At 28.7% G+C, this 26854-nt stretch overlaps 1 protein-coding gene across 3 annotated transcripts in view; it reads left to right on the forward strand.

Annotated features, from left to right (window-relative positions):
• LOC129981898 (protein tyrosine phosphatase domain-containing protein 1-like) overlaps positions 1–20532 on the forward strand; it is a 168332-nt gene extending 147800 nt beyond the window's left edge. For all 3 annotated transcript variants that reach the window (XM_056092944.1, XM_056092943.1, XM_056092945.1), the window contains exons 8-15: positions 193–282; positions 367–469; positions 3030–3334; positions 4624–4862; positions 10939–11133; positions 13786–14015; positions 17823–17906; positions 19779–20532. In XM_056092944.1, coding sequence (XP_055948919.1) covers positions 193–282; positions 367–469; positions 3030–3334; positions 4624–4862; positions 10939–11133; positions 13786–14015; positions 17823–17906; positions 19779–20039 — 1507 coding nt within the window. In that variant the 3' untranslated portion in view covers positions 20040–20532. The remainder of the gene's footprint in view (positions 1–192; positions 283–366; positions 470–3029; positions 3335–4623; positions 4863–10938; positions 11134–13785; positions 14016–17822; positions 17907–19778) is intronic.
• Positions 20533–26854: the final 6322 nt, after the last annotated feature.

Below are 26854 nucleotides of genomic sequence, written 5' to 3' on the forward strand. Positions count from 1 at the left end.
GAATTGAAATTCTGATTATTATGAATACATCTAAACTCTTTACACATGATTTCAAGAAAATTTCATTATATAAATAATTAATAATCAAAATAACAAAAACAAAGAGACGGCGAAAACGTAGAGTCCACTTAGTTATTTTGCTAATCACTTATTCCTAAGAGAAATTAAGTTTTAGTCCTTCTATATTTCCAGGCCTGGGTCAGTACAGACCAAAAGCCAAGTGGAAAGTGTCCAAGGATTTGCTCAATTCGTTGTGCCCATGTTCATAGTTTTTGCAAATGTGTAAGTAGTTTTTTCCTACCTTCGCGAAGTACGTATATGTAAATCTTAGGATGAAAGCTGTACTAAATGTAATTTCTTGCACAGGATTCCTCGGGATGATTACAGAATGAGTCTTAACGCTTATCTGAAACGCCAAAGGTATCTTTTGCACGGATTTGAAGGAAGATTGCTCAAACATGTACCAAAAGTAAGAGTTATCGGTATTCTAGTGATTCTTTATAAACTTTTACCTTTAATCTTTAATCCTTTTACCTTAGGGGATTGTTTTTCTTCTTCTGTGTTCTATCTGTGAGGTATGTGAATGTGCCCCCCCCCCGTAAAAAGGGGTTTTGCAAGCGAATGTGACGCATGAAGTAGCTAAGTCGTACTCTTGGCCCTAGTTCGCACTACTGAAAAAACAAGAGACGCTCACTCGGATTAAATCGCTGACAGATAACTGTCAGCGGGCTTGTAAAATGCCATAAGTCACAACAGCATAACATCTTTAATCTATAATTTGCCTTCCAAATGAACAGCCACTACATTATGTTATTTTCTTTTACAATTGCATCACCACAAATATGCCATGTTGAGTGCATGAAATTACTTGAAGCAAGAAGTCCAGTACAATTAAACCAAGGCCATATAAGCTTCGTCCTCTTTTAACCTCAAAAGGAAAATTCAAAATCAGCTATATTTTTAGATCTATTTTAAGTTTAGTTCTTATATATGCTTATATAAGCATTTTTAAGTAATAAATATGAAATAAAACATTAAATTGTTTTTACCTTCAAAATAGCTGCTTTCGTTATCACATAATCTCCAAAAAAACATTTGATTTAAATTTGGGAGTTAATTTGGGGATAATTTAAAACAAAAACAGAAAAAAATTTATTAAAATTCTTAATACAATCTGATGCAAAGTTCGTCAGTGTTTTTTCCTTGTTAATCAATCGGCGAATCTTAAAAATATCGAATTGCTCTAAATGTGGAAATAAATTTGAAAATATGATCAAAATTTTTTTAGAAAAAAATATGTTCTGAAATTCAAACGAGATTTGATTTAATTTGAGCATTGGCTCTGTAATTCAAATGACAACATCTTGAAAATATAGCAAAAAAACTGCTCTGCTACAGCAATAAATAAATAAATAAAAAAATCACAAGGCTTCAAAAAATTCTGGAGTCCTTAAGCACTTGCTAATTTATAATTCTGCCCTAAGCACAATATAATCGACTAGCATTTTAGTGTCTTTTATCGCCTCAACATACTTCGATAGAATTTAAAAATTATAGATGACAATATTGTAAAAGATGCATGCTTTAACTTGAACGGATTCTGATTGTTGTTTCCGGTAACTGTTTCTTGCTTCTTGATGATTTTCGATTTAGTTACCGAAAAATCCATCGTTAATTTAAATTGCTTGAATGTTATAACATGTTCTAAATGTTTGATGTGTTAAACTCCCAAGAAAGAAAAAAAATGTATCTTCTTCCTCCACAAGATGTTTCAAGACCAGTTAAAGATGTGGCAAAAATAAATTTATCGTGCATGTCTCTGCAGAATATTATGCTTCTTCGTGATAATATTTTTTAAACAAATAATTTTCTTAAGTTTCATGAAAATGCTTATATACTGAAGTATACAGCAAATTCAATTATCCTGATACAGTTTGAATTATCCTGATTCAATTCCTGCCTCGAACTGATTCGCCAGTTCAAAAATAACCGTTATTTAACTATCCAGTCACTTACATTGCTGCATACATTCAATTCCGTTTAGTTCGAACTAAATAATTCCCATCTAATAGTTAAATTATTTTCTGGACGTTATATGCTTAAAGCAATGAACACCATTGTTTTCATAATTTTAATGAAGCAGTTTTTATAATAAAGCACAACAAGGCAGTGGAAGTTCCATAGTTATTGCCGATAGTCTTCACAATCATATTGTTATTCAAATTATATAGAAAAAATTTTCAGAAAATAGAATCTTCCACTTTCGTTGATGCCATGGGGAATGTTTTCAAAATGATTATTGAAATTTCATATTTATTTTTATTTCAAAACTATTCCTCACTTTACATATAATTCGCAACTTGTAAACATCACAACCACAAAGGTTTCAACAAAATGATCTACAACAAGTATTCAATGGGTTTTTCTTTGTCTTACATTTCTAGGTCTAATTTTTTGCAGCCATTGTTTTCTTTATATTCGGAAGTACATTTCATACTGGCGTTATATGTCAGATTTGGTGGTATGTTTTACCATTGGGTGTACTCTTTTTCCTTTAGTGTTCTGAACAAGATTGCTTTAATTCTTACATCCTAATATGAAAAAAAACAAAAAAACAAACGCCAACTGTTATCCAGATATTAACCACCTATTAAGTGACAATTATTTAATTAATTCTGTACCTGTGGTTTTCATTTATCATATTTAACAGATATTGCAAGACTGTGTTTTAAGATCAAGAGAATCTGCATTTTTACGTAATATATTAGGGCGTAGAATGTTTATGTTCTTCAGTACAAACTAATTTCTGACAAACATGATAAAATGGCCAAATTGCGTGTAATGTGTACATAGTGTATTCAATGCTAGTGTGTAGTGTATTTTGATATTTCCATTGCGCTTTGTAAATAGTAAAAGGTATTACAGCATACGTCAATATTATGCTTCTTTAATCTCGACTGTTTTAAACTGATTATACTACTGAATTTCTTGCATATGATTTTATATTAATAGCTCTTTTTTTCCTTCAGCCTGTGTTCATGTTCTGCGAACGTCTGCTCTCTTTAATGAGCGACAATTATAGCCAACAATGCCCACCTCTCGATATGGAACAGTTATTCAACGGGCCCAACCAGTTCCTCGAGTTCTTCTCATCAAAGTGCCGCTTACTGAGAATTCGGTTCCCCTCCAGTAGTAAACTCAAGGATAAGTGGACACTTCAGATGCCTTATATGAACGGAATTGTAGAAGAACCTCGCCACTGCGCTCCCCCATCTCCACCCAACGGAATTACGCAAGGCCCGGACAACAGACCATTCTGGGATTCCCCAGATAGGTAAGTATGCTTTCAGGAAGATGGTGGTAGTAATGGTAGGCAATCAGGAATAGGCCTTTGACAGAATAACGGAAATTAGAAATGTCAAAGATTTGGTTGTCCTAAATGCGCTAAAAAACTTATAAATGATAATTCTTTATAAAGGACTGCATTTTTTTCAATACTTGGTATTTATTTAATAGCATTATTTATATAAATTAGATTGTTGTTATTATTTTTTTTATTTATTGTATAGAGGCAATAAAATAAGACATGTTTTAGGAACAAAGTTGGAGTTTAATATCCCTCTAGCTTTCAAATACTTCATGGAATTTTTGTGGAATATTTTAGGTTGTTAATTAGGTTTTCCTAGACTTATCTTTTGTAACAAATCTGTATATAAACTAGCATTTTTCTCATGCAAAATTATTGAAATGGGAGTATTACTATGCAATGTTTATATTTATTGTGCATTATTATCTTTATAATTACGCTATTCTATATAATGCTTTATTATGTTATTCTTATTATATATTTTATATAAATAATTAGGAATTTAAAAAAAAATTAAATAATTTTGGTCCCAGTAGTATTATTTCCAGCCTTATACCGTTTATGTAGACAAAATTGTTGGGAATTATAAATAAATAAAAAGCATTTTTATTAAGAATAATATTTTTATGAAAAGGTTGAAAATATGTAATTTGTAAGAGGAAATTTATATACAATACAATATCTACTTAATATTTAATTCTAAAAATTGCAAAAGTTTTTGTTTATTGATTATTACTGCTAATTACCTAAAAGGATACCAGTATGACACATTTACTTTTAATCTATACCTTCTAAACATAAGAAAAGCATCGCAAGTTAAAGGGGAAATAATGCACGTATATATTAATTCACAGAATGTGCCAACCGTCATGGTCTTAATAGCTAAAGAATGCGATTAAAATCATTTTTAGTCATTGATGATATAATACCTTCGTTCATGTGGAATCTATAACTTGTGAAAGGGATCCTTTGTTTTGAACAATGTTTTTGCCCGACTATAATAGGTTACCAATACTGAGATAAATGAGATGAAAGTTTTTTTTTTTTTTGTCACAGTTAATTAGATAATATTTGGATATTATCACTAAAAAGGTCATTAAAAAGTGATGTTCCCTTTCTCCAATAATACGATAAAAGTATTAGTTTTTAAATCTGTTTCTTATAAACATCATTAATAGATAAAGAGAGACAATCAATGGATATCCTTGCCGATCTCCAAATTATAAAAAAAAAATCCACTAATTTTCATTTTGCAGCATGTCTTCGCCCGAAGACCAAGAGAAAGATCACGAAGCCGTGCTAAACCACATAGGAGGTTTCAAACCCCATTTCGAGCCCGACCCAGATTATCGTCTGTCAGATGACGAAGAGACGAGCAAAGAACCCGAAATAGAATACAATGTCAAATCTCTCAGCAACACCGAGTCTTCCAACTTTGACAGGAAATCGCCGACTGCCGATGAAGAGCGCAAAGAAGAGGAAGAGATAGAACCAGGTAAGATGGATTTCCTTTCATCTTCTCTAATATCATGAAATTATCAAACTTCTATATAAGATGGGAACTCCCTTTGACAATACGAGAAATCTTTGTAAAACAGTACAAAAATGAGCGTGTTGCGAATATTGCTTGGCATTAAACAATAATCGCAATAATGCACAATCTTGTTGAATACTGATATTATAGTATAGCACAATATATTGCAATACTGTGCAACACACTGTGTTATCTGGGAAAGGTTGCGCTTTATATTAATATGTCAAGATAAATAATTCTTTATTTAATTTTGATATACAATAAAAGATAGATTATCACCATTCTAAACTATAAAACAAAGACGTTTTCATTTTGAAAACGAGCATTTGACCGTTTTTTTGTAACAAATCGGAACTCGTCGATTAAAATTAGATAATATTTCTTGCGCTTCATGGTATTATGAAGAAAACAGAGTACGAATTTTGATTACTTTCTTTTCCATAGAATGGATTCAGATATTTTATGTAGATGCACTATGTCCAATGATATAGCTGCATACAAAATGTCATCATTCTTAGTTTAAAAATATAACATTGGAGAGTTACCATATTTTATATACGCTTGTGGTATATTTTATAAACTTTCAATTCATAGATATCATTCAAAATCTGCAAATTTCATGAAACGGCCAAATGACTTATTCCATCCTTATTTTTAATTTATTATCCGGTTGAGATATTGAATCCACAGACTGTCAGATAGATTAGTGGACAATCATAATGCTCAAAATGTGTTTTTTCTATTCGATGAAGTCTGAAATGTCGAAATCCAACAATAGCGCGACGTCGAATAATTTAAGGAAGATAATTCTTTTTGCATACTTCGAATACAAGAAACTGATATTACAACCAACGAATCTGTAAATACAGAAATTTACTTAGTTAATTTATACTTTTTTCCGTCCCTTTCCGGATTATCTGTGACTTCCACGGCATCCAATATCACGAATAGGGATTGCAATACCGGACCAAAATTCCAATACCGGTATTCGGTATTTTTTAAATCTTAATACCGGGATACCGGTTTTAATACCGGTATTAGAAATTTTGGAAAAAGAAAGAAAACACAGGTGTTTCTTTGTTTTATTTGCCAGTTTTGTTAGAGAGTGTAAATATCACAAAAAATAATTTGTAATTTATAAATTACAACAGTATATAATAACAAAAAAGTAAAGAAACATCTTATTTATTTAAATCACAAAAAAAGTGTAAATATCACTATTCAGTCTGTGATACTATTACAAATTTTTGAAATGTGATCTTAAAAAGCATAATGCCTCAATTGTACTGTCATTAAGCCTGAAAAGTAATTTTGTGTAAAAATTACCAGCTGACTATCGACAGTAGTGACATCATAATCTTCTATAACTCAACCGAATTCTTCTGAATGTGGATAGGTTTGTGGGTAAAAAATTTTAAGAAAATTTATTCTAAACTTAATCAGATTTGAATGGGTTATTTTCTTTTCTTCTTTTTCATTTTCATTTTTAAAATCATTATAATTATGTAAATACCATAAGACATTTTTTATTTCGGTATGCCTTCCTTCTGTGCGATTTTTCAATGTAATACATAATTCTTGAGATAGTGATGTGTGCTGTTCTTTCAGTGACTGCAACATGAAATTTATTGTTGCATTAGCTGTTAATAAATTTGATTCTCTCCGACATAATGCCTCAATAGTCAGTTTTATTGGAAGTAGAGCTGATATAGTTCTGGATATTAAGTCGAATTCACTATCTGAAAAATTAATTTACAGGTTTAAGTCGATTATTGCTTTTTGGATTGGATTTCTCAGTTTCAAAAATCGTTCCATCATTAGGAGTAAACTGTTCCAACGTGTTTTAGAATCTAATATTAACATATATTCTGTTTTATTTTCAGTTAGTATATATTTTAGTAATATATCCTTTTTATAGGGGAACGTTTAAATATCTTAATTTTTTGAACTTTATAAATTGTAGGAAGCAATTCTTGATAGGTTAATATTTCATCCTCATTAGCAATATCTCTCTTCAACAATTACATTGTCATTATCTTCATTGTCAATATCACTCTCACTCTTACTCTTTTCAAAGTTGGAATCCGAAGTTTCTATATCCACAGTATTTGGATTCTTCTGTTCTTTATTTTTTTGGAATAATACATCTATTACTCCTAATTGAATTCCATGTGCATAGCACAACTGCTGATTTGCACCAATCAACTTTCCAACTTTTTTCATAATTGTTGCTCCATCAATCGTTATGGATCCAATATTTTCTTTCAGGGATAATCCATGTTTCACGAATTTAGATTTAAGCAATTAATTAAGCCATTCATTAGCTAATTAATTTCGCCCTTAGGGAGACATCAAAACAAAAACGTATACTATTTTGCTATGTTCGCGATATCTGAACATATAGTGGAGACAATTTTAAAAAAATTTTAATAAATACCGAAAAACCGGTATTTAAACTTGTGAATACCGGTATTACAAAATTGTACAAATGGCTCAAAATACCGGTATTCGGTATACCGGTATTGCAATCCCTAATCACGAATATTTGGGAATTTACTGCTTTTGAAAGAAAATTTTATTCTGAGTTTAAAAGACTTCCATAATACAGAAAACTGGAATTATAATAGAAGTTTAACACTTATAATTGGCATAGTAATTTTAAATCACTGTAATGCCTAGACTGTTCTCTCTAGTCTTAAATATTGAAATTTAAATTGTTGTATCATATCACGTAACAATTCCATTTTTGCAGTCATATCTTAATAAAATATATCATATCTTAACCATTACTCTCTGATAACTTAATAACACTACACTCTAAGGAAATTTGATATATGGCTTTTACCTTGGAACTGCAGAATTCTATTAGATTTTGTGTGAAAAGCAATTCTATGCATCCCCCTATCCGTGGTCATTCGAGTACAATAACTCATGAATGCATTCAGGCAATGGAATGAATTTGCATCCCATTTAAGATTATATTCATCAAGAGAGTGACCTTTGTCGCCTATCTATTTGAGTTTATATGAAGGCAATAAGTCAAATGCAGAACTTTAAGATATGATCTTTACACCAAAATTGTTAATCAGTGTCATATTTTGGCTCAAACCATCAATTTCAATTGGTACTGTTTTAAAATATATTCCTTTTTCTAATAAAAGGATGTTTAGCATAATCTTCTGTGTTAATATAAGAAAAAATGTTGCGTAGAGCACTTATTTTGATTTGAGACTGTTTATTCTTGTCTTTTTGTACGACATAGTCTATACCAGGGGCGAGCAAATTTTTCCAGCGTACTGGTTACTTTAATTTTTCCAAGGTGTTTAAAAAGAGAGTGTATACAATATTTATTATAACTTAATAGTAAAAAAGGAATATGTACTTGCCTACATAACTACAAACGTAATAATAATAGCAAGTTGCACAAATAATAATAACCACAAATATAATAATATCAAATAATGCATTTAATATCAAACAATTCAAAATATATTAAAGAATAAATAATTTTCATCTAAAGTTAGTCCTTGTAGTTACAGTTAATAGAAGACTTAATCTTGAAAATCTCGGTGTACAATTACTTAACTACTAAACTTGCACTGGATTCTAAATGGTCGTCTGTGAGATGGGGAAGATATGTTGTCTAAATTATATTCATAGTTGAAATTGCAGCTTCACAAAAGGTAGAGCCAAAGAACGACGTAAAACGATATGCAACGTTTTGTACATGTATTGTATACGCATTCATTGATTGTGAAAAGCAGATTCTCCTGTCTAGTTGTCGTCAGTGTTCCATAAATATATTTCTTTTAGTGTGCGCGTCTTAGGTCTTGTTTGGGTTAAGGCCAAAATGTCTTTGTTGTTCACCGGTCCATCGCGCTGGCCACCCTTTATGCCCATCCTTGGTCGAGACAATTTAGATTAACTTTATTTCTTTAAACGCTTGACATTTTTTGGAGAAAAAACATTATTCAAAGAATACTAAATGTTAAGAATACATTTCATGCGCAATACTATAAAGGATAATTAATGAATTTGCTTTTGTGTGAAAATATCACGAAACGCATTGCCATAAAGCGTGCACTGCATTGCAAAATGTTTGCGCATTTGCATTAGAGCTCGTGTGACTGCGGAATATTCAGAATAATAGCTGCAATTAAACATTTATGGTCTGGGCACTTGGCTGCAAGAGCTTGAATTTTTGAGGTTAATTTTAAAGTCATGTCAATTTTTATTTTTTGTTTTTTGTTTTGTAGAGCAATCAATTCATATGGTAGCTGTACATTTAGAAACACAAGCCTTTAGAAAAATGTGTTAAAGTTGTATAATGAGTACAATTAATTGGTTTGAATTTCGTCCAGTAAAAATATATTTGCTTTCTCGCTGTTTCCTGCAATATATAATATTTGGAATATAGCTATAGTTATTATGTTTATTATCGGCTTCTAAATAAAATTGTGGATCACAATCACCTCTGAAAATTATTATTAACTTCTTCTTATCATCACGCGTTTAATTTTCCAGAAGTTATAAATATTCTCCTACAGATGTAAATAACTACGTCGTTAATTTAAACAAACAATTAGATTTATTAGAACGAAGCAACTCACAACAGCACGAGACTGAGTAGTAATATTTCATATTACTACTCAGTAATATTTCATATTAAGTAAGTAGTAATATTTCATATTACTACTTACTGATGTGACACAGTTTTTGTACACATATAGAATGTTCGAGAACAATCCAATTTGAATATTTAAGAAAGATTTAGAACAAGCCAGATCTTAGATAAATTACAGATAACAATTTAAATTTAAAAAAAATTCCAGTCTTTGGATAAAACACAGTGGCTGGGATTCGAACCCCGGACCAATCAATGTTTAAACGAGATGCTTTTTTGATTGAGCCACGGTGATTGTTAGTTATTCAGGTTTATATGGCAATATATTTAATTTAATGATTCTTAATTCCTTTAAATAAGAAGAAATATGAAATAAAATAATAAATAATTGCACTCTTCTCATATTTACAAAGAATACTACCGTCATTCCTTCGCGGATGAAGGGGAATTTACGATGTTAGTGTCGTTATTTTTTGCTGCGGGGAATTGCTTCCATGAATGCCATTTATAACCATGGCTTCGAACGATTTTGATGTGAAGTACAAAAAATATTTCATTCCGTCTGAATTTTGTCGAAGTCTGTTTTCAAAAATAATAATATCCCAATACTTTTCCAACTTGTAGAAACAACTTAAGTGATATAAATTTTCTGATGGGAAAAATGTTTTTCTATCCGTACGGTGATTGCGTTGGAATCCATAAATCCATGTATGTATAAATGAGAGTGGCTTCATACTCATCACGTGTTTTGACATACAACTTAATTTAACGTATTAGGGTCCTATAGGAGATTTTGGCATTCATTAGTTTGCTTTGAAATGAAATTTCAAGAAATAATAGATGACAATATTTCTGATTAAGGACAGACAACATCAACTGTAAAACTGAGATCATTACCTTGTTTATATTCCCAGTATTGTATATAATTTAAATGTGCAGCAAAATCTTATTCAAAGTACAAATATAGTATTACTAATTTATAGACAGAAAAATTATTTCTGTATTACTGTTGATTGGTTGAATTAGTTATAATAAAATGGAAATACTATTTCCCATTCTTTTTTGAACTCATTATACAACTTTAGAACTAAATATTATAATAGAACTAGATAATGAGTATTAAGATTAAACAAAGATTGACTTTTAAGTTGTCTAACTTTGTCAGCGTTTATGCTCTCAGTTCTTCTTACATATGCAAAAACGCACATATTCTCACTGATACTATGCAGGCTTATTGTTACGTTATCCATCTACTTTCGTTCAGCTGCTGATTATTTTTACAATTGATCTTTATCCATAAACGGAATGCAGCACTTTTCAAAAAGGACTTTGCATTGGGCATATCAAATTTTCGAAAATCATAAAGATCAACTAAGATATTTCTATATTTATTTACATTTATTTTTAATTCAGATCCTCCAAACGAACTGGAAGGGGAAGAGGAAGATGTTGATGACTTAGATGATGATCCCCCAGAGGATCTGAACTCCGAGGAGTGCAATGCCATCATCGACTCAATGCTGCAAGAGAGTCCCTCCGAGCAGAACACTCCGTACATGAACGGAGTGCAGAACAGGAGAGACATCTTCGCCAACAAGGACAGCAAAGGTGAAGTAAAAGGGCATGAAAACCCATGCCATGTATATTAAATTTTTCAGTGTGTCTGGGGCTGAATATGATTATTTCTGGTCCCATTAGAGACTCATTCTCAAGGACAGCAAAGACGTGGTAAAATGATGTAGAAAGCCAGTTCAGTGATCTAGGCTTCATTAGTGATTATTGGCATACTAAGGATAAATAGTTCTCTGATATTGGTAGATTATTTTTCTTCCCTTATCGTATTTAACATAGAAAAGAGAAGAGTGTAAACAATTATTCCCTTCCGGGTCTCTAAAATCAAGTGCCATCCTCGTCAGTTGACCATGGTTCAAAATTTCGAGGTCCATCCCAAAATAGCCTTAATGTTGCCTTACAAATGAGACATTAATAGCACTAAACTAAACTAAAACGCCTCTCTAAATATCCCTTACCTCTCTGAATTACGCCAAAGGAATTTCTTCAACTTCAATGACGGCCGCCATAATATTATATAGTATTCGCAGTGTATATTTTTTAATCTCATGCTCAAAGCGGATTGGAATCGTCTAAAAATAGTGACCTAGATATCTTGATTTTTTTTTCTTTCAGTCATCTCTGAGTAAAATAGAACATTTTGGAATTGTATATGTCTCTGAATACTGAGTAAAATATCCCATGCAAATGTATTCTCATCTACCCTTAAGTATTCATTATTTGGATTTTACTTTCATTATAAAATTTTGGGCTAAATAAAGTTTCTCAGAGCCATATAGTACGGCAATATATTTATTGTTGACAAAATTACGAATTAAAACTTTTTATACATTCCCCAGAATCTATGAATCATATTTAATAAATTATCCAGAGGGTCTAACATTTTAAACAAAAAAGTTCCACTCTTCTGCTACTAAAATGGATCGAGTTATGAAGCTTTACTTTTCAGTATTTTAGACCAATACATACGTGTCAAAGAAATGTTTCTTGTTAATAAATTATATGTTTTGAGATAGCTTCTGAAAGGATCTAAAATGATCTGAAACAATGATATTCAAATATTCATAACGCATTAAAATTTGATAGTAGAAAGTTGGAATTATTTCGTTTGAAATGTGAATTTGTCAAAAATATTGAGTTGAGTATAATTAATAGAAAAGAAAAATATTTAAAATTCATAATTTTACGATTCTGTTTTCATTGACTTAAACAACAAAAAGTATAGTTATTTATGTAATTTAAAGTTTTTTACTTGGAGCTGCATGCTTACTTCTGATAATTTAAAAATTAGTTACTCTATCACGATTAGAGTGATTTCTTGTATATCACAATAAATAGACGATAATAATGCATAATATTATTGTCAAAAAATATCAGTATTCATCAATTATATATCATCATTAAATGTTGAATATTGATATAATGAATGATTCCATTGAAATATTGATACAATGTTGATATATTTCATTGAAATCAATTTCAGTCTATCGGAATATAGTCTCATTGATTTCCATCTTAAGTTGAAGTTGCAGTTACGTCTTATGTTTAATAATACCGTTTTCCAAAGATATGATACGCTGAAAGACATTAGAAATTTTATCATTATGTCGGAAATAAAACTGTTATTAATTTCATCGATTCTTTTTAACTAAAATGTCTGTAATTTTTTAAATATCTCTTACATATGATTTATCAAATGAAATATATACAGAAGCCGTAACTAGCACTTTAAGGGGGAGAAAGCTGCCAAAATCAGAAAATTTTATATCCATATTTGAATAAAAAAGACTAACATAAAACTTTAAATAGGCATCATTTTACATTCGTTTAAATCATCTAAGTAAAAATTGTAAAACAAAAATTTTGAAAAATAGTACTAGTGGTATACATTTAACAAAATTTGAAGAGTCCCATTCTGTACATTCTAATGTGGTGTAAAAGGGAATATAGAAAGTAGTAGCTTTTATTCTGGTTAGATGAAAATTATATTATTTTTATCTTCACTTTTATTTTAATTACAAATATATTTTTATTTATTTTTAATACATTTTATTTGACTTACTTATTATTCATTTTAATTACTTATTACTTATACTTATGAGGTGTAAAAGTAAATATAGAAAGTAGTAGCTCTTATTTCAGTTACATGAAAATTATATGAGTTTTATCTTTACTTTTACTTTAATTACTTTTATTTATTTTTGTTATCTTTACTTTTACTTATCTTTACTTTTATCTTAATTACTTTTATTATCTTTACTTTTACTTTAATTACTTTTATTTATTTTTGTTATCTTTACTTTTACTTATCTTTACTTTTATCTTAATTACTTTTATTATCTTTACTTTTACTTATCTTTACTTTTACTTTAATTACTTTTATTTATTTTTGTTATCTTTACTTTTACTTATCTTTACTTTTATCTTAATTACTTTTATTATCTTTACTTTTACTTATCTTTACTTTTATCTTAATTACTTTTATTATCTTTACTTTTACTTATCTTTACTTTTACTTTAATTACTTTTATTTATTTTTGTTATCTTTACTTTTACTTATCTTTACTTTTATCTTAATTACTTTTATTATCTTTACTTTTGCTTATTTTACTTTCACTTTTATACTTTTATTTATTTTTAATATCTTTTATTTTAATCACTTATAGAAGAACTCGTTTTTTCACTCAGGTTGCTCAACTTTGTCTATCGAGGAGGAATACACGAAGCCCCTGACGAGCACCGCACTCGTACAGGCGTTGCTGGCTGACCATTACGCCTTGGACAATGACTTTGCGCTCAGGCTAAGGAAGTACCAGCGGTTGCTCAATAGCCGAGCTACCGCATGGGAAAAAGTAGCCAAGGAAGTGGACCCGCTCATGCTGTCAGCCTTGCTCTGGAGCTGGTTAGACTTACTTAGGGTAAGATTTCCAGCATTCAAGAATTTCTTCATCAGATACGATTTTATTTAACTTGACATATTTTTTTCTTGTTCGAATAAATCGTATTTTTCAATCAATCTTTGTTGGATAGCAAACAGAAAGTGGTTAATATTACTTGGCAAATTGCCAGAATAATGTGTTCGGCGAGAATCTATGGAAATAAAATTGCCAGAATAATGTGTTTGGCGAGAATCTATGGAAATGAAATTGCCAGAATAATGTGTTTGGCGAGAATCTATGGAAATAAAATTGCCAGAATAATGTGTTTGGCGAGAATCTATGGAAATGAAATTGCCAGAATAATGTGTTTGGCGAGAATCTATGGAAATGAAATTGCCAGAATAATGTGTTTGGCGAGAATCTATGGAAATGAAATTGCCAGAATAATGTGTTTGGCGAGAATCTATGGAAATGAAATTGCCAGAATAATGTGTTTGGCGAGAATCTATGGAAATGAAATTGCCAGAATAATGTGTTTGGCGAGAATCTATGGAAATGAAATTGCCAGAATAATGTGTTTGGCGAGAATCTATGGAAATGAAATTGCCAGAATAATGTGTTTGGCGAGAATCTATGGAAATGAAATTGCCAGAATAATGTGTTTGGCGAGAATCTATGGAAATGAAATTGCCAGAATAATGTCTTTGGCGAGAATCTATGGAAATGAAAGAGAGCAGGACCATTGTCATTGTAGTGAAAAATCTTGAAATCGTTGATTTCTGAATAAATAATAACATCAAGTTTTGAATTTTTCTAATAAATATATTACTTGAAAGAGCGAAAATATTTCCAATGACGAATTAAAGAGTTTAGAAGGAATAAAATTTTTATTGTTATTTAAAATGTTTTAAAACAAAATCGCGTTTATAACACTCTGAGAATCCAATTGACAACATTCAAATATTATCGAACGTACTATAAATAATTGACTATATTTATAAGTTGTGCTATACTACAGAAAGGTTTGAAATTCTTAATAGTTGTATGTTTCCAACAATGATACGATATTTCAATATTTTCAGGACTTTATTCAATCAGCAATTTGAAGAAACAAAGAAATCCAAAAACTGTTAAAGCTATTTAATATAATACATAAATTCTGATTTTTATTATTATGTTTATTTACCGATCTTGATTCCTTACATTACGGATTACTTAATGAATTTTCTAATTTTTTAACAGAAGCGAGCGTATGAAGAATAACACATTTTTCTTACTTATTATATACATTTCAATTTATTACTACCTTTACTCTTCTTCAAAACGCTGATTTAATTATTTGTTGATCGCTTATATTTAATTCAATTTTAAATCCTTATGTGACATGCACTTAATAGGAAAAATGATAAATTATGAAATATTTTAGTGTTATAATGAAATAATTCATAATTCATTATTTTTTGCGTAATTCCTTTTCAAATTAAAAAAAGTAGAAAGGTTAGAGACGAAGGAAAAAAAAAAACCCAGAAAATAATAAATATGAGATACGTTTATAAGTAACATGCTTGTGTTAGATTATTAAAAATATATATAATTCTTTTATCAAAAATCTAGAAATGGAAGCAAAAATCGAAAGAAAAAAAAGGCTTAAAAAGCTCTTTCATATGGAAACTAAGTTTTAATAACATCAAAAGAAAAAAATTCCTTACATTTGTTTAAAAAAAATATACCTGTTATGAATATTAAAACTTCCTTAGAGTATTCATTTAGAATACTAATATAAGCGCCTAATGTTTTCACAGTTTCTGTTTTTATATTCATAGTTTCGGTAAAAATAATATTTTTACTCCTTAGTGCAATAACAAAAGAGTGTTTCTAAATTAATTTTATATTTATCCTTTGTCTTTACTTTAAGAAGTTTTTATAAAATCTTCTCATTTTACACTAAGAAATTTTCTTTATTCTTTCTAATGCTCATGCAGAGTCTTTAGATTTACACAATGTTTTTACTTGAATTTTCGGATACATTGCTGCATAATATATAAAAAATTAGAAATTGCGTAAGTAAGACTACAGAGTGCTTAAATTCATCATAATGACGAAAACGAAATTATTACATTATGTTTTCAAAAATAAATTAACACAAATTATATCACGTTATTCAAGCAACCGAATTTAATGTTATATTTCAATGTTATAAATGAATTTTAGATGTATTGAATTTCCTGAATTCTGCAAGAATCTAAATTTTGCCTTGATATGAATATTTAAATCCATTTATTATTTTGATCCAGTACAAACCCTTAATAATCATTTCCATAGTTGCCTCACAGCAATTGAGGTAATTTCGCTGTTCTTATTCCTTTACAATAATTTGCTCGTGAATTAGCAAAAAATACGATAACTTGTTCTTCAAGTGATAAAATTCCAGATTTTAATGTGTAATGAGGTTCGTATTATCTAAAATCAGCTTCGGCTATTTTTTATGCATTCATTCTCTTCCCGATACGATTGAAAATTGCTACTCTTGTTCAGCGGTTTCCAACTTTTATTTCCTCACGTATTCTTTGATTGTCCTTTGTAAGCACCATCCATATCTATAAGTACATCACTCCTTCCTTATCAACTTTCTTCAAAATCCCTTCGAAAAGAACAGCTTTTATCAATTATATTAATGTTAGAGTTTGTGTAAGAATCAAGCACTTCGAATTAGCTTAATAACATTAGTTGGATTTGCTTTGAATTTCACATTTTATTTTATTTTCTTACATTAATATCAGTTCTACATTAACAAATTAACTCGCATTGAAATCATTTTACATTAATTTTGATGAAACATAACAGAATTGATGTTAATCATTCATTTGGAAGACAATTTTAATGCAATCCTTGAGATTCTTTCACGGAATCGAGATTTATAAAGTACAATCAGTAAGAAATAAATGTAAGAATGTCAAGAGCTGCATAAACTTATTGGAGAATTTGTCATTAATACAAACCAAAGATCATCGTACACTTTCTATATCTGTTACTATGAAAAGAATTAAATATGAGGTTCCTTTAACATCGAGTTCTTTGTACATTTCTTTCAATACTATTCTGTAAATTTTCAGACATGCATAGCTTTCATTTTTCTCACTAAACTTGAGAAATAAAATTTTATAGCTATTTCTTACCCAAACTTTAATATTTTGTGTTTTTTACCATTACCAATACTATTTTTTCATACTCCAAACTGGTCCTCCGCATATCAAAAGTCTTCCACTGTATGTTGATTTAGGCGCATGATGATGAAAACAATATTAAATTGTAGCGGTTACATAACTCTACTAACCTTCTCTTTTGATACAACAGATGGCATTACTTACTAACATCAGAGCATATTTCCCATGATCCTTCTTGGGGGTCATTATTAGATTGTATTCTGAGTGAGTGACATATTTTTTCGTGTTCGTGTTTGTTTTGTCTTGTGAAATGGAGGACTTAGAAAATAATTAAATAACTGTTCTTTAAACTTGTCTATTATTTCCAACTGCCTCATAAAGAAGTTATAAAAAGTGTCGTCCTTCTACAAAATTACATTTTCCACCAATAGGCTAAGTGTATATAAGTAGCCTAAAAAAGCCTAAAAATTATATTTGTGTGAAATAAAGTTTACATAGTTACTCTTATAATTTTATTATTCATAATCAAGTTTGATGGAACATAAAATTTTCCCACTGCTATATTTCGATGATTGTAATTATTTATTACTATCTGTCAAATATACAGTACTTGAGTTACAAATTTAAAAGGAATTTTATTATATGTTTCAAATTCAATTTAAAACTTATATACGAATTGCAGGAACCTGTGCTGAACCGAAATGATCTGTCTGTCATTGTGATACGAGCCGAAAAGCCCTGGGAGATACTCAAGAGGCTGGACAATGTAAGTCCTGATACACAAAAATTGATACTTTATCTGTGATATAAAATATCAAATTCACAGACGATTCTTGTCTTATGTGTAACAATATACGTAACGCATAAACAATCCACACATTATCTATGACACAATTGGCCAAATTTGCAATGATTTATGCCTTTTTTTCACAAAAGAAATAAAATACATGATGATTTAAGTCTTATATATAAATCAACAAATCAAAAATTCAAGGATTTAAACCTTACCTGTAACATAATAAAGCCAAATGCATAATTTTGTCCACAACATAACACAATATATGAAAATTCGTAGGTACGAAGATTTGTACTTTTTTGTAGCACAATAGGCCGAATACACAGTTTTTCATACATTATCTGCTGCAAAATAGGTTAAATATAGGAAAATTCATATCTTTTCTGTAGCACAATAGGATTACATTCTTATTTATAGATAGTACACAAATTTGATGTATTAAAATTGAATTAAAGTCCTCTAAAATGAAAATCATAATTAAAATTCTATTTTATATTTAGTAGACCATTGGAATTCAGGAAGACACTCATTCACTGTATTTAATGATTTTTCTCTAAGAAAGAAACAGGCCGCTGAATTTGGAATTGTGCTTTTAAGTACTTTTTGGTAAATGTTACAAACAGAGTCTAGAACTGCTTTCTGAATGATAGAAATTACATTAATTGATAAAACTATGGAGCATTTTTCCTGACAATAGGCGCTATTATTGCTATTGCATAAATTCATAAAAATTTTTGCTGGAATCGATCGAATATTGTTTTATTTATTTACAAAAGAACGATTTTTTGCTGTATAGACAGAATGAGACACATACAATCGATTTGTCGAAAAGAAAAGTTTTTGAAATTTGGTAAAAACAAAAGCGAAACTAATTTTCTTTTCATTAAAAATAATAAACTTTAATTTTTATGCATTACTTTAATTTCCAATTTACTTTAAATACAATTAATTCAAGAATACAATTAATTAATACAATTAAATACAATTATTCTTGAATTAATTGTATTTTAATACCAGTTCTGCAATAAATAATCGGATTTCTGAGAAAATTTGCATTACAAATTCCTACCTTTCCTGCAGGATTATAATTTCGATTGTTAAATCTTTTTTCTCATTGCAGTTATTATTTCATTTTAACACTGGAGAATTGTTTCATAATTGTTTTAATCTTTTATGGTGATCGTATCACTGATATAAATATATATGTAATGCAAACAATCAGTATTATTCCGTAAATATAAATTAGCAAGTGATATAAAAATTGAATAGCGTTTTTCATAATAAATGCTTTTTGTTATTTCATTTTACTTTGATATGACTGCTTTTAGTATCTTTATTATAATCTTGTCTTAGGCATCTAATATCAAAACGAAAAAATAATACCAAAAAAGTACTGTATTATAACCTTGCCATTATATCTCGTGTAACTTGGAAACCAGAAGCTGTTCGAAAACAGTAAAAGCGTTTCTGAAACGCAAGCCAATAAAATGCTCTTAATATAAAAGAAAATAGAAGATACACTAATTTTGTGCTTATCATATATCGACTGAAAAAATGACTGTTGCAGAAAGTATTTCACAATATTCTTGCTATTATTTTTACTGAAAAAAAAAAAAAGTAAATCCTATAAAGTACGCAATCAGTTACCCAAAATACATAATAATAAGAAACATGAGGGGTTTTTTTTTTTCCTTATATAAAAACTTATTATCAAAATATTAATGTGTCGTATGAGAATTAAAAATCGTGTGTGATTCTTCAAACATATTTAAGAATATTTACATAAATTAATAATCAATTCCAATATTTGCTTTTCGACGTAATAAGAATGTTTTCCCCAAGGGCACCCGCTACACAACCGAATACTTGGTGAGGTTCATCGCCCGCCTTCAGCCCAAATCGACAATGGTCCGCAACGACCTTCTAAAGCGCCTGGTGGCTTCGCTCACCCACCAAGCCCTGGGCATCCAGGGCACGTTACGTCCCGTCGGCATGGAATGGAACAAGTTGCGGCAAGGGACTGCTGGACAACTTATGCTCTTCATAGACTCAATCTACGACATGGCCACAGGGGAACAGAATTCGAATCCTCCTGGACTCTAAGAAAAGGCAGGAAGGTGATGTTCAGAATGAAATTAAATCGGAGGGAACGTTTTGAAATGTCCTGTATTAAGCAGGGATTAAATTAAGTTGTGTTTACATTGAAATAATAATTACTGCATGTTTTTAGTGACACCTAATCTAAACTAAATTCCATTACCAGCTGATAGTCTTATATCAAGGAAAATACTTGACCATATTTTCATTTCCTTTTGTTCTAAAAGTTAGCTCATGCAGGTGTTCGTTTCATCAGTCCATCAGTTCCGTTACATTGTCTAGATTTTGTTTTCGCCTCATGTTGTGCTTACTGTAATATCAGTTTAAACGAGATATTAGAGAAAAATTCAAATATGATAAAAGCGTTGAAAACCTACCAATGCAATCAAATTGTTGCAATCAATTTTAGTACCAAGACATATAGGAAATATGTAAATGAAAATATGCAAACTAAAGGCAATGAGATTGAATTAACATATTAAAATCTCATACAGCTCATTTTAAGGCATTTACCTCTTTTGTATTTGGTAAATTTCGAGATATTTTAAATTCAGAATCTAAAAGAACTTTACTTTATAATCTTTGAAGTTTTCAAATGTCTTTTCAATGAATTTGATGTTTAAATACCATAGTTATGATATTTAAACATCACAACTATATTAACATAACATAACATAACATATATTATATATGTTATAACATTAACATAACAAATATTTTTCTGTTACATTAGATTTCTTTAATTGTATATTTTAACCTTAAGAATATTTTATGTATTTTTTACCAGAACGAATGCGATTTTAAGAAATTGCACTTATCTAAATGTATGGTTTCTGTTTTATTTTTTATAAATTGATTTAAAAAGATTCCGTTTTTTTATAAATCCAATTTTATATTTTTAAAAAAAACTTAGGATTACTGTCAAGTAAAATATTTTTAAATGTATACTTTTATTACATTCACAAGATTTTATAATGAGAAATTCGAAACGTAAAAATATATTCGGAACTCTGCCAGAACATTCTTACATTTAATAGGTTACTGGACTGATGGACTGATTTTATAGGTTTTGGTAATATATTATTTCTTATAGCAGCTGGTGGTAATTTTTGGAATTTAATAAGCAAAGTTAGAATTTGAAAATACATAGATGAATTCGATTCTTTCCGGTAACTTTTCAATCAAAATTTAACGTATATTAGCTGTCTTTTAGTTAAAAGATAATGTCCCTCTGATTAAATTCCATTCTGAATACGTTTTGCAGTGTGTGTCTTCTAAAAACATTTCATAAGTGTCGGCAGGTGGCCAAAACTCCATACACTTCCATTTCATATGGATCTGTTCGATTTTCCCAAGTGCCTCTTCTGAATCGACTTCCAGTGATATTCTTTCAGTGTATATAACCATTGACTGATATGTACATAATTTTTCCTCCTTGGGTTTTTAAACTTCGCATGTCAAAACATCATCACTTTAGCATGGGAAGAAAGATGCATCCATATACAACTGATGATCATTGAGATGAAATTGTTTGTTGAATTATGTATTTTCAAAACAAAATGCTTTTTGTCAATATAAAGATATACTGTCGCTTTTGCTTCTAAGATTCAGATGTATCAGAAACAAAATTATTTCCATAAAATCGATGGTAAACTTCCAATTCTCAATCCTCTGAAGTTGAAATATTTGAATGCGTGGTTACTTGTTGTGATTTCATTTCAATTCTGAATACATAAAATGACAAAGTATGAAATGCAGCCATCATATAAAATGTCTGTTTAATGTCAGTTAGAATTAAAACCTGAAATATAGCATTCTATAGAATACCTAAACATATTTAGGCAAAATAAGGAAAGATCAGTTTTCCTAGGCACTCACAAATAACAAATTCGAAATGACAAATAGGTAAAACATTAATACATCTTTGATTATTTTTATAAAAAATAAAACTAATTCCTTTCTTGATACAAAATAAAAATTAATTTTTTTTTTTATTTATCTTTCTTCATAAGAAATTTCTGAACTTTATTTTGTATAATTTTCTTTTTTCTCAATGTATTCTGAATTCAAGATCTTTAACAGCACTCTTTATTTATTACAAGATTTTTACTGTCATCTTATTATTTTTTCTTAATATATATATATATATATATATATATATATATATATATATATATATATATATATATATATATATATATATATATATATATATATATATATATATATATATATATATATATATACTTTGCCTACATAGCATTTCTCATTCTATAGAATACTAAGATATTACGTGGATATTACATTACAATGGCCAGGAAAACGATACAACATGTTCTAATAATTCTCATATTCTATAGCCTAAAACTTCCCAGGTATTCTATAGAATACTGGCTTTCCATATATTCCTGGTAACATATAAACATGATTAAAAGCAAACCTTTGAATTATAAGTTTTATTTTCGAGATAATGTTTCTTGAAATGGTGCAAAAATTTACCAATGAGAATACTGTAATTATCTAATTCATAATAGAAAATTCAAGATTTTTAAATGAGTTAAAAAAAAGAAATTTAATTAACAATATGAATAATATTTAAAATTTAATAATTTAATAAAATTATTCAGAATATTTTATTAAAAGAAGCAATCTTTCTTTCTGATAGAAAGTAAATTAACAACTAAATTTATAAGTAAATTAACAACTAAATTTATAAGTAAATTAACAGACACGTATATTGCAATATAAATATACTGTCAACTCATTTTTCTGAAAATAACGGGATTTTTTTGAAAAATAATGCATTTTAATATTCCATTTCAATAATAATTTGCTTCAAAGTGAAATTCTGAGGTTGGTTAAGAATGCCTTATTCCTATAATTGAATATTTTCTAATGTATACTTTAGAAATATCAACTGAAATACCATTAAAAAAATTTCTGGAGTTTCTAACAAAGTTATGCATTTGAAGTATGTAGATAATTATTTAAATTACTTACAATATGTGGCAGTTTATTCTCTTCGTTAAGCGTTTTAATAGGTTTTATTTATTTAAAAAATTATAATTCTTTCATTTTATATTTACTATAAGACTGTGCATTGCATTCAAGTGTATAATGAATAAATTTATAATTCAGGATATGAAATTCAAAAACTATTTTGATGAAATGATTCATTCATTTATTTATTAAGAGTATTTTATGAATTATATATTATATTTTCTATGTATGATATGGAAGCAGATAGAAATGTCATAAAATACCTATTAAAATATGGTTGAATGTGATCCAAATTCAATTTTATGGGCAAAAATAAGTGAAATAGATGGATTTGATTATATCTCAATTTTTTAGACTCGGATAATCGTATTCATTGTATGTTATACATAATACATTTTATCTTAATGTTCTTCTATAAATTTAAAATTTTCAATGACGATTTCTCAATCATGTGAGAATATATGTATTTAATATTCTATTCTTCTTTTCAAAGATATGATCCAAATCCATCTTATGAAATTTTGTGTGCTATATACATATTCACATTTCCGAGTTCTTTTTCATTTTATTTGAACTTGCAGTTATTGTACTAGATTTTTCCTGCCTTGATTTTTACCTTTTCTTTTTTTATTTAAATCAAATTTGTGCAGCATAAATAAAAAATTGATAAGGAAAATAATGGCATAAAAATCTTTCTTATTTAGAGTTTCAAAATCAAGTGGAGATTTATTTTCCCAATATCTTAAAGGTCTATTTGTTTTTTTCTTTTTTCTGAGTTATTTATTATATCATCAATTTGGCTGCTTTTAAAATCTTATTCTTAAAATTATTTGAAGCTTATTTTCTTCATGTTGCATACATTTATAGGTTTTATGTTTCAAAACTTTGTGTAAAAAAAACATGGATTAAAGATTAAAACATTAAATTAAATCTACATTTGCAACTAAAAACTAATATTCCAATAAGAAATCCTCAAAATATCCAGGTATATGAATGTCATTCTTTATTTCTTTCAAAAGAAGTTGTTGCATCTTTTATTTGCAAATAATTCTAAATTGCAAAGTTTTTAAACTTATTTTGTATAGTGGTCATATTCATGTATGATATATTCAAAAATTGTAATAATTTTTGACCCCAAGATAGCCTTAAATTGGAAAGCTATAATCAGATATGGAAATAATAAGTATTTTATCTAATTCTTTCCTCCAAAAATTATGAACCCATTTTGAATTTGTGAATGAAATAATCAGCACACGATGAGTGTCTATTATCATCTGCCACGGAATAAAAAAGTTCGCAACGATGTTCACTGAAAACCAGCTACGTGGACAAATTGGAAAGTGAACTTTGTCGCGATCGTATTATCGCACGGCTATGTTAATATTCGTCGTGAGTGGATTATTTTGTTTGTTGTATATTTGTATAATTTCTACTATGCTAAAAGTGATCTGTCATTCTTTAAATAATTCTCTTTAATAACTTCCCTCTGTCAGCATGTATTTTATCCGCTATCTAATTATTTTTACAAAAAAAATTTCAACTTTTTTAAGCTTTGAATGTTCATTACTCAGCTGTACAAATAAAGCAATTCTCAACTTAACCAGCAGACTCTGTTATTTTTTATTTTACAGGTGTGGGTGAGTAAGTATAACACCTTTTTTTCCCTTCTCGAAATTCTTAACTATTTTCTGTATTTTTTTATAAAATGAGAGCGATTATTCATAAAGCACTAGTCACAAAACAGGAAAAGAAGCTAATATATCTCAAAAAGTATAAGAGATTTTTTTGGGAAAAAATTAATATTTAGCATCAATATTTTTTTTTTCCCTTTTTTTTGGGGGGGGGGGTATTTTCGAATTATAATTGTTAACAAGCACTATGAATCAATTATTGAAAGTGAAATATGTGAATGTCATTTGCTTGGATTTGCATTCTTATTCTAACAAGTGCAACAAATTGAATACTGTAATAAAAGAAACAATTTCACTGATGGGAATCTAATTATTAAATACACTTCACGGTTTTAGTTAAAGCCTATGCATGCGCATGGAGGTAAAAGCTAAATTTCATTATCTATTAGACTTACTCTAGGCAATTATTTTATTTTTCTTCCAGTCTCAAAACATTTTCCATACAGAAACGTCATATTTTGTATTTCATAGAATTTTTTAAGATTGATCTCTTAATTTTTTGTAATTAATTTCTCTCATTGATTAAACCATTTCCCTCTTTGAAATGTATATACCATTTTTATTGCTGTAGTTACATGTATTACAAATAGAATGATTATAATTATGTTTTCCATCTTGTAAAGTATAAGCTAATTGTTATAATAACTTATTCGATAAATTATAAAAGCAAAATGAGCCTATTGTGAGCAATTCTAATTGGAAGGTAAATTTCAGGGAAGTTTGAATTTAGTTTTAGATAATTGTGTAAATCAAATTATAAAACATTTAAATATTGGTAAATCATTAATAACATTTAAATATTATGATTGGAAAATTAAACTAACACTTATGTTTAGATATTATATCCAAACTATTTTTGCAGCTTTTGTACATTTCTATATGCATGAGTCGATTAATGAGCATGCTGGTTGTACTTCCTATGACCTGTATTAAGCTCCTCTAATATACTTATTCATAAATATTCGCAATTATACAATTTAATTGAAAATTAATTCAGATAATTATATTTGAAAAATGTGTAAAATAATTTCTACTATGCTAAAAGTGATCACCTTTTCGTTAAAACCAGAAAGATTAATATCAAAGGTTAAAATCGTGAGTTTCGATATACTTTCAATAACTGTAATTTTTATCACATTAAGGACTAATTTTTAACGAATGTCTAAGTTTCTTTTTCATATATTCATTGTGGTTGACATAATTGTTATGCTATAAATTCATAATGTCATCGACTTATTTTTCTTATAGTATCGATTAAGGTATCTTACACTTTTCGCTGTTTTAGCTTTTACTATCAGATTTGTTATGAACGAATTTGAAAAATGTGTGTTTTTAATTTTTATTTTATCATTCATAACTCATTATAATAAATATTAACTAGCAGAAATGGTCTTTCCTAACTTTTTCGTATACTCTCTAATTAATGTACTCTAATAATATAGTCTCATTTTTTAACTACATACAATTGACGAAACAATAGTTCCCAAAGAGCATATTAGATTATGATCTTTAGTGATTTTTTGGGGGGCCATCAATCATTGTGATGTTATGATACACAAGCCCCAAAAAACCGAAAGTGTATTTTGAACGCTTTTTTTGCGGCTGAATTGGAAACAGAATTACAATTGCAGTCACAATATCCCATGTCAAATTTCATTTACCTATCTTGTTACGCTTTTTATACAGCTTGTATATATGCCAAAATACAACAGAGAAATGGTCAATCTCGAAAGGATTTCGTTTCAAATTGGTAAGTATCTAATATGTTACATAAGGTAAGATCTAATATGTTACAAAATTTAGTCCAACAAACTATATTCGCTATGTAGTCGAAGTGCTAACCTGTGTTAAGATAGCCGGACAGACACACTTTCTCTGGATGGATTTCGTTAAAAATTCTATATAAATTTACAAATTTTATTTAAAGTGTTTTTGAGACATTTTGTTCACAGATACAGATATTCCAAAACGTAGAGATTCGACAAAATCTGGCTTCAAATTACCTAAATACTTAAATAAAATATTTTCTCTTTATATTATAGAGGCAACACATTTAAAATCATTATTTCAGATATAAAACAAGTTAAAGTTAAAAGCGTACAAAGAAACAATATACAAAAACGACAACAC

The sequence above is a fragment of the Argiope bruennichi genome, chromosome 8, assembly GCF_947563725.1.
Source record: "Argiope bruennichi chromosome 8, qqArgBrue1.1, whole genome shotgun sequence".
In the NCBI taxonomy this organism is placed as follows: Eukaryota; Metazoa; Arthropoda; class Arachnida; order Araneae; family Araneidae; genus Argiope; species Argiope bruennichi.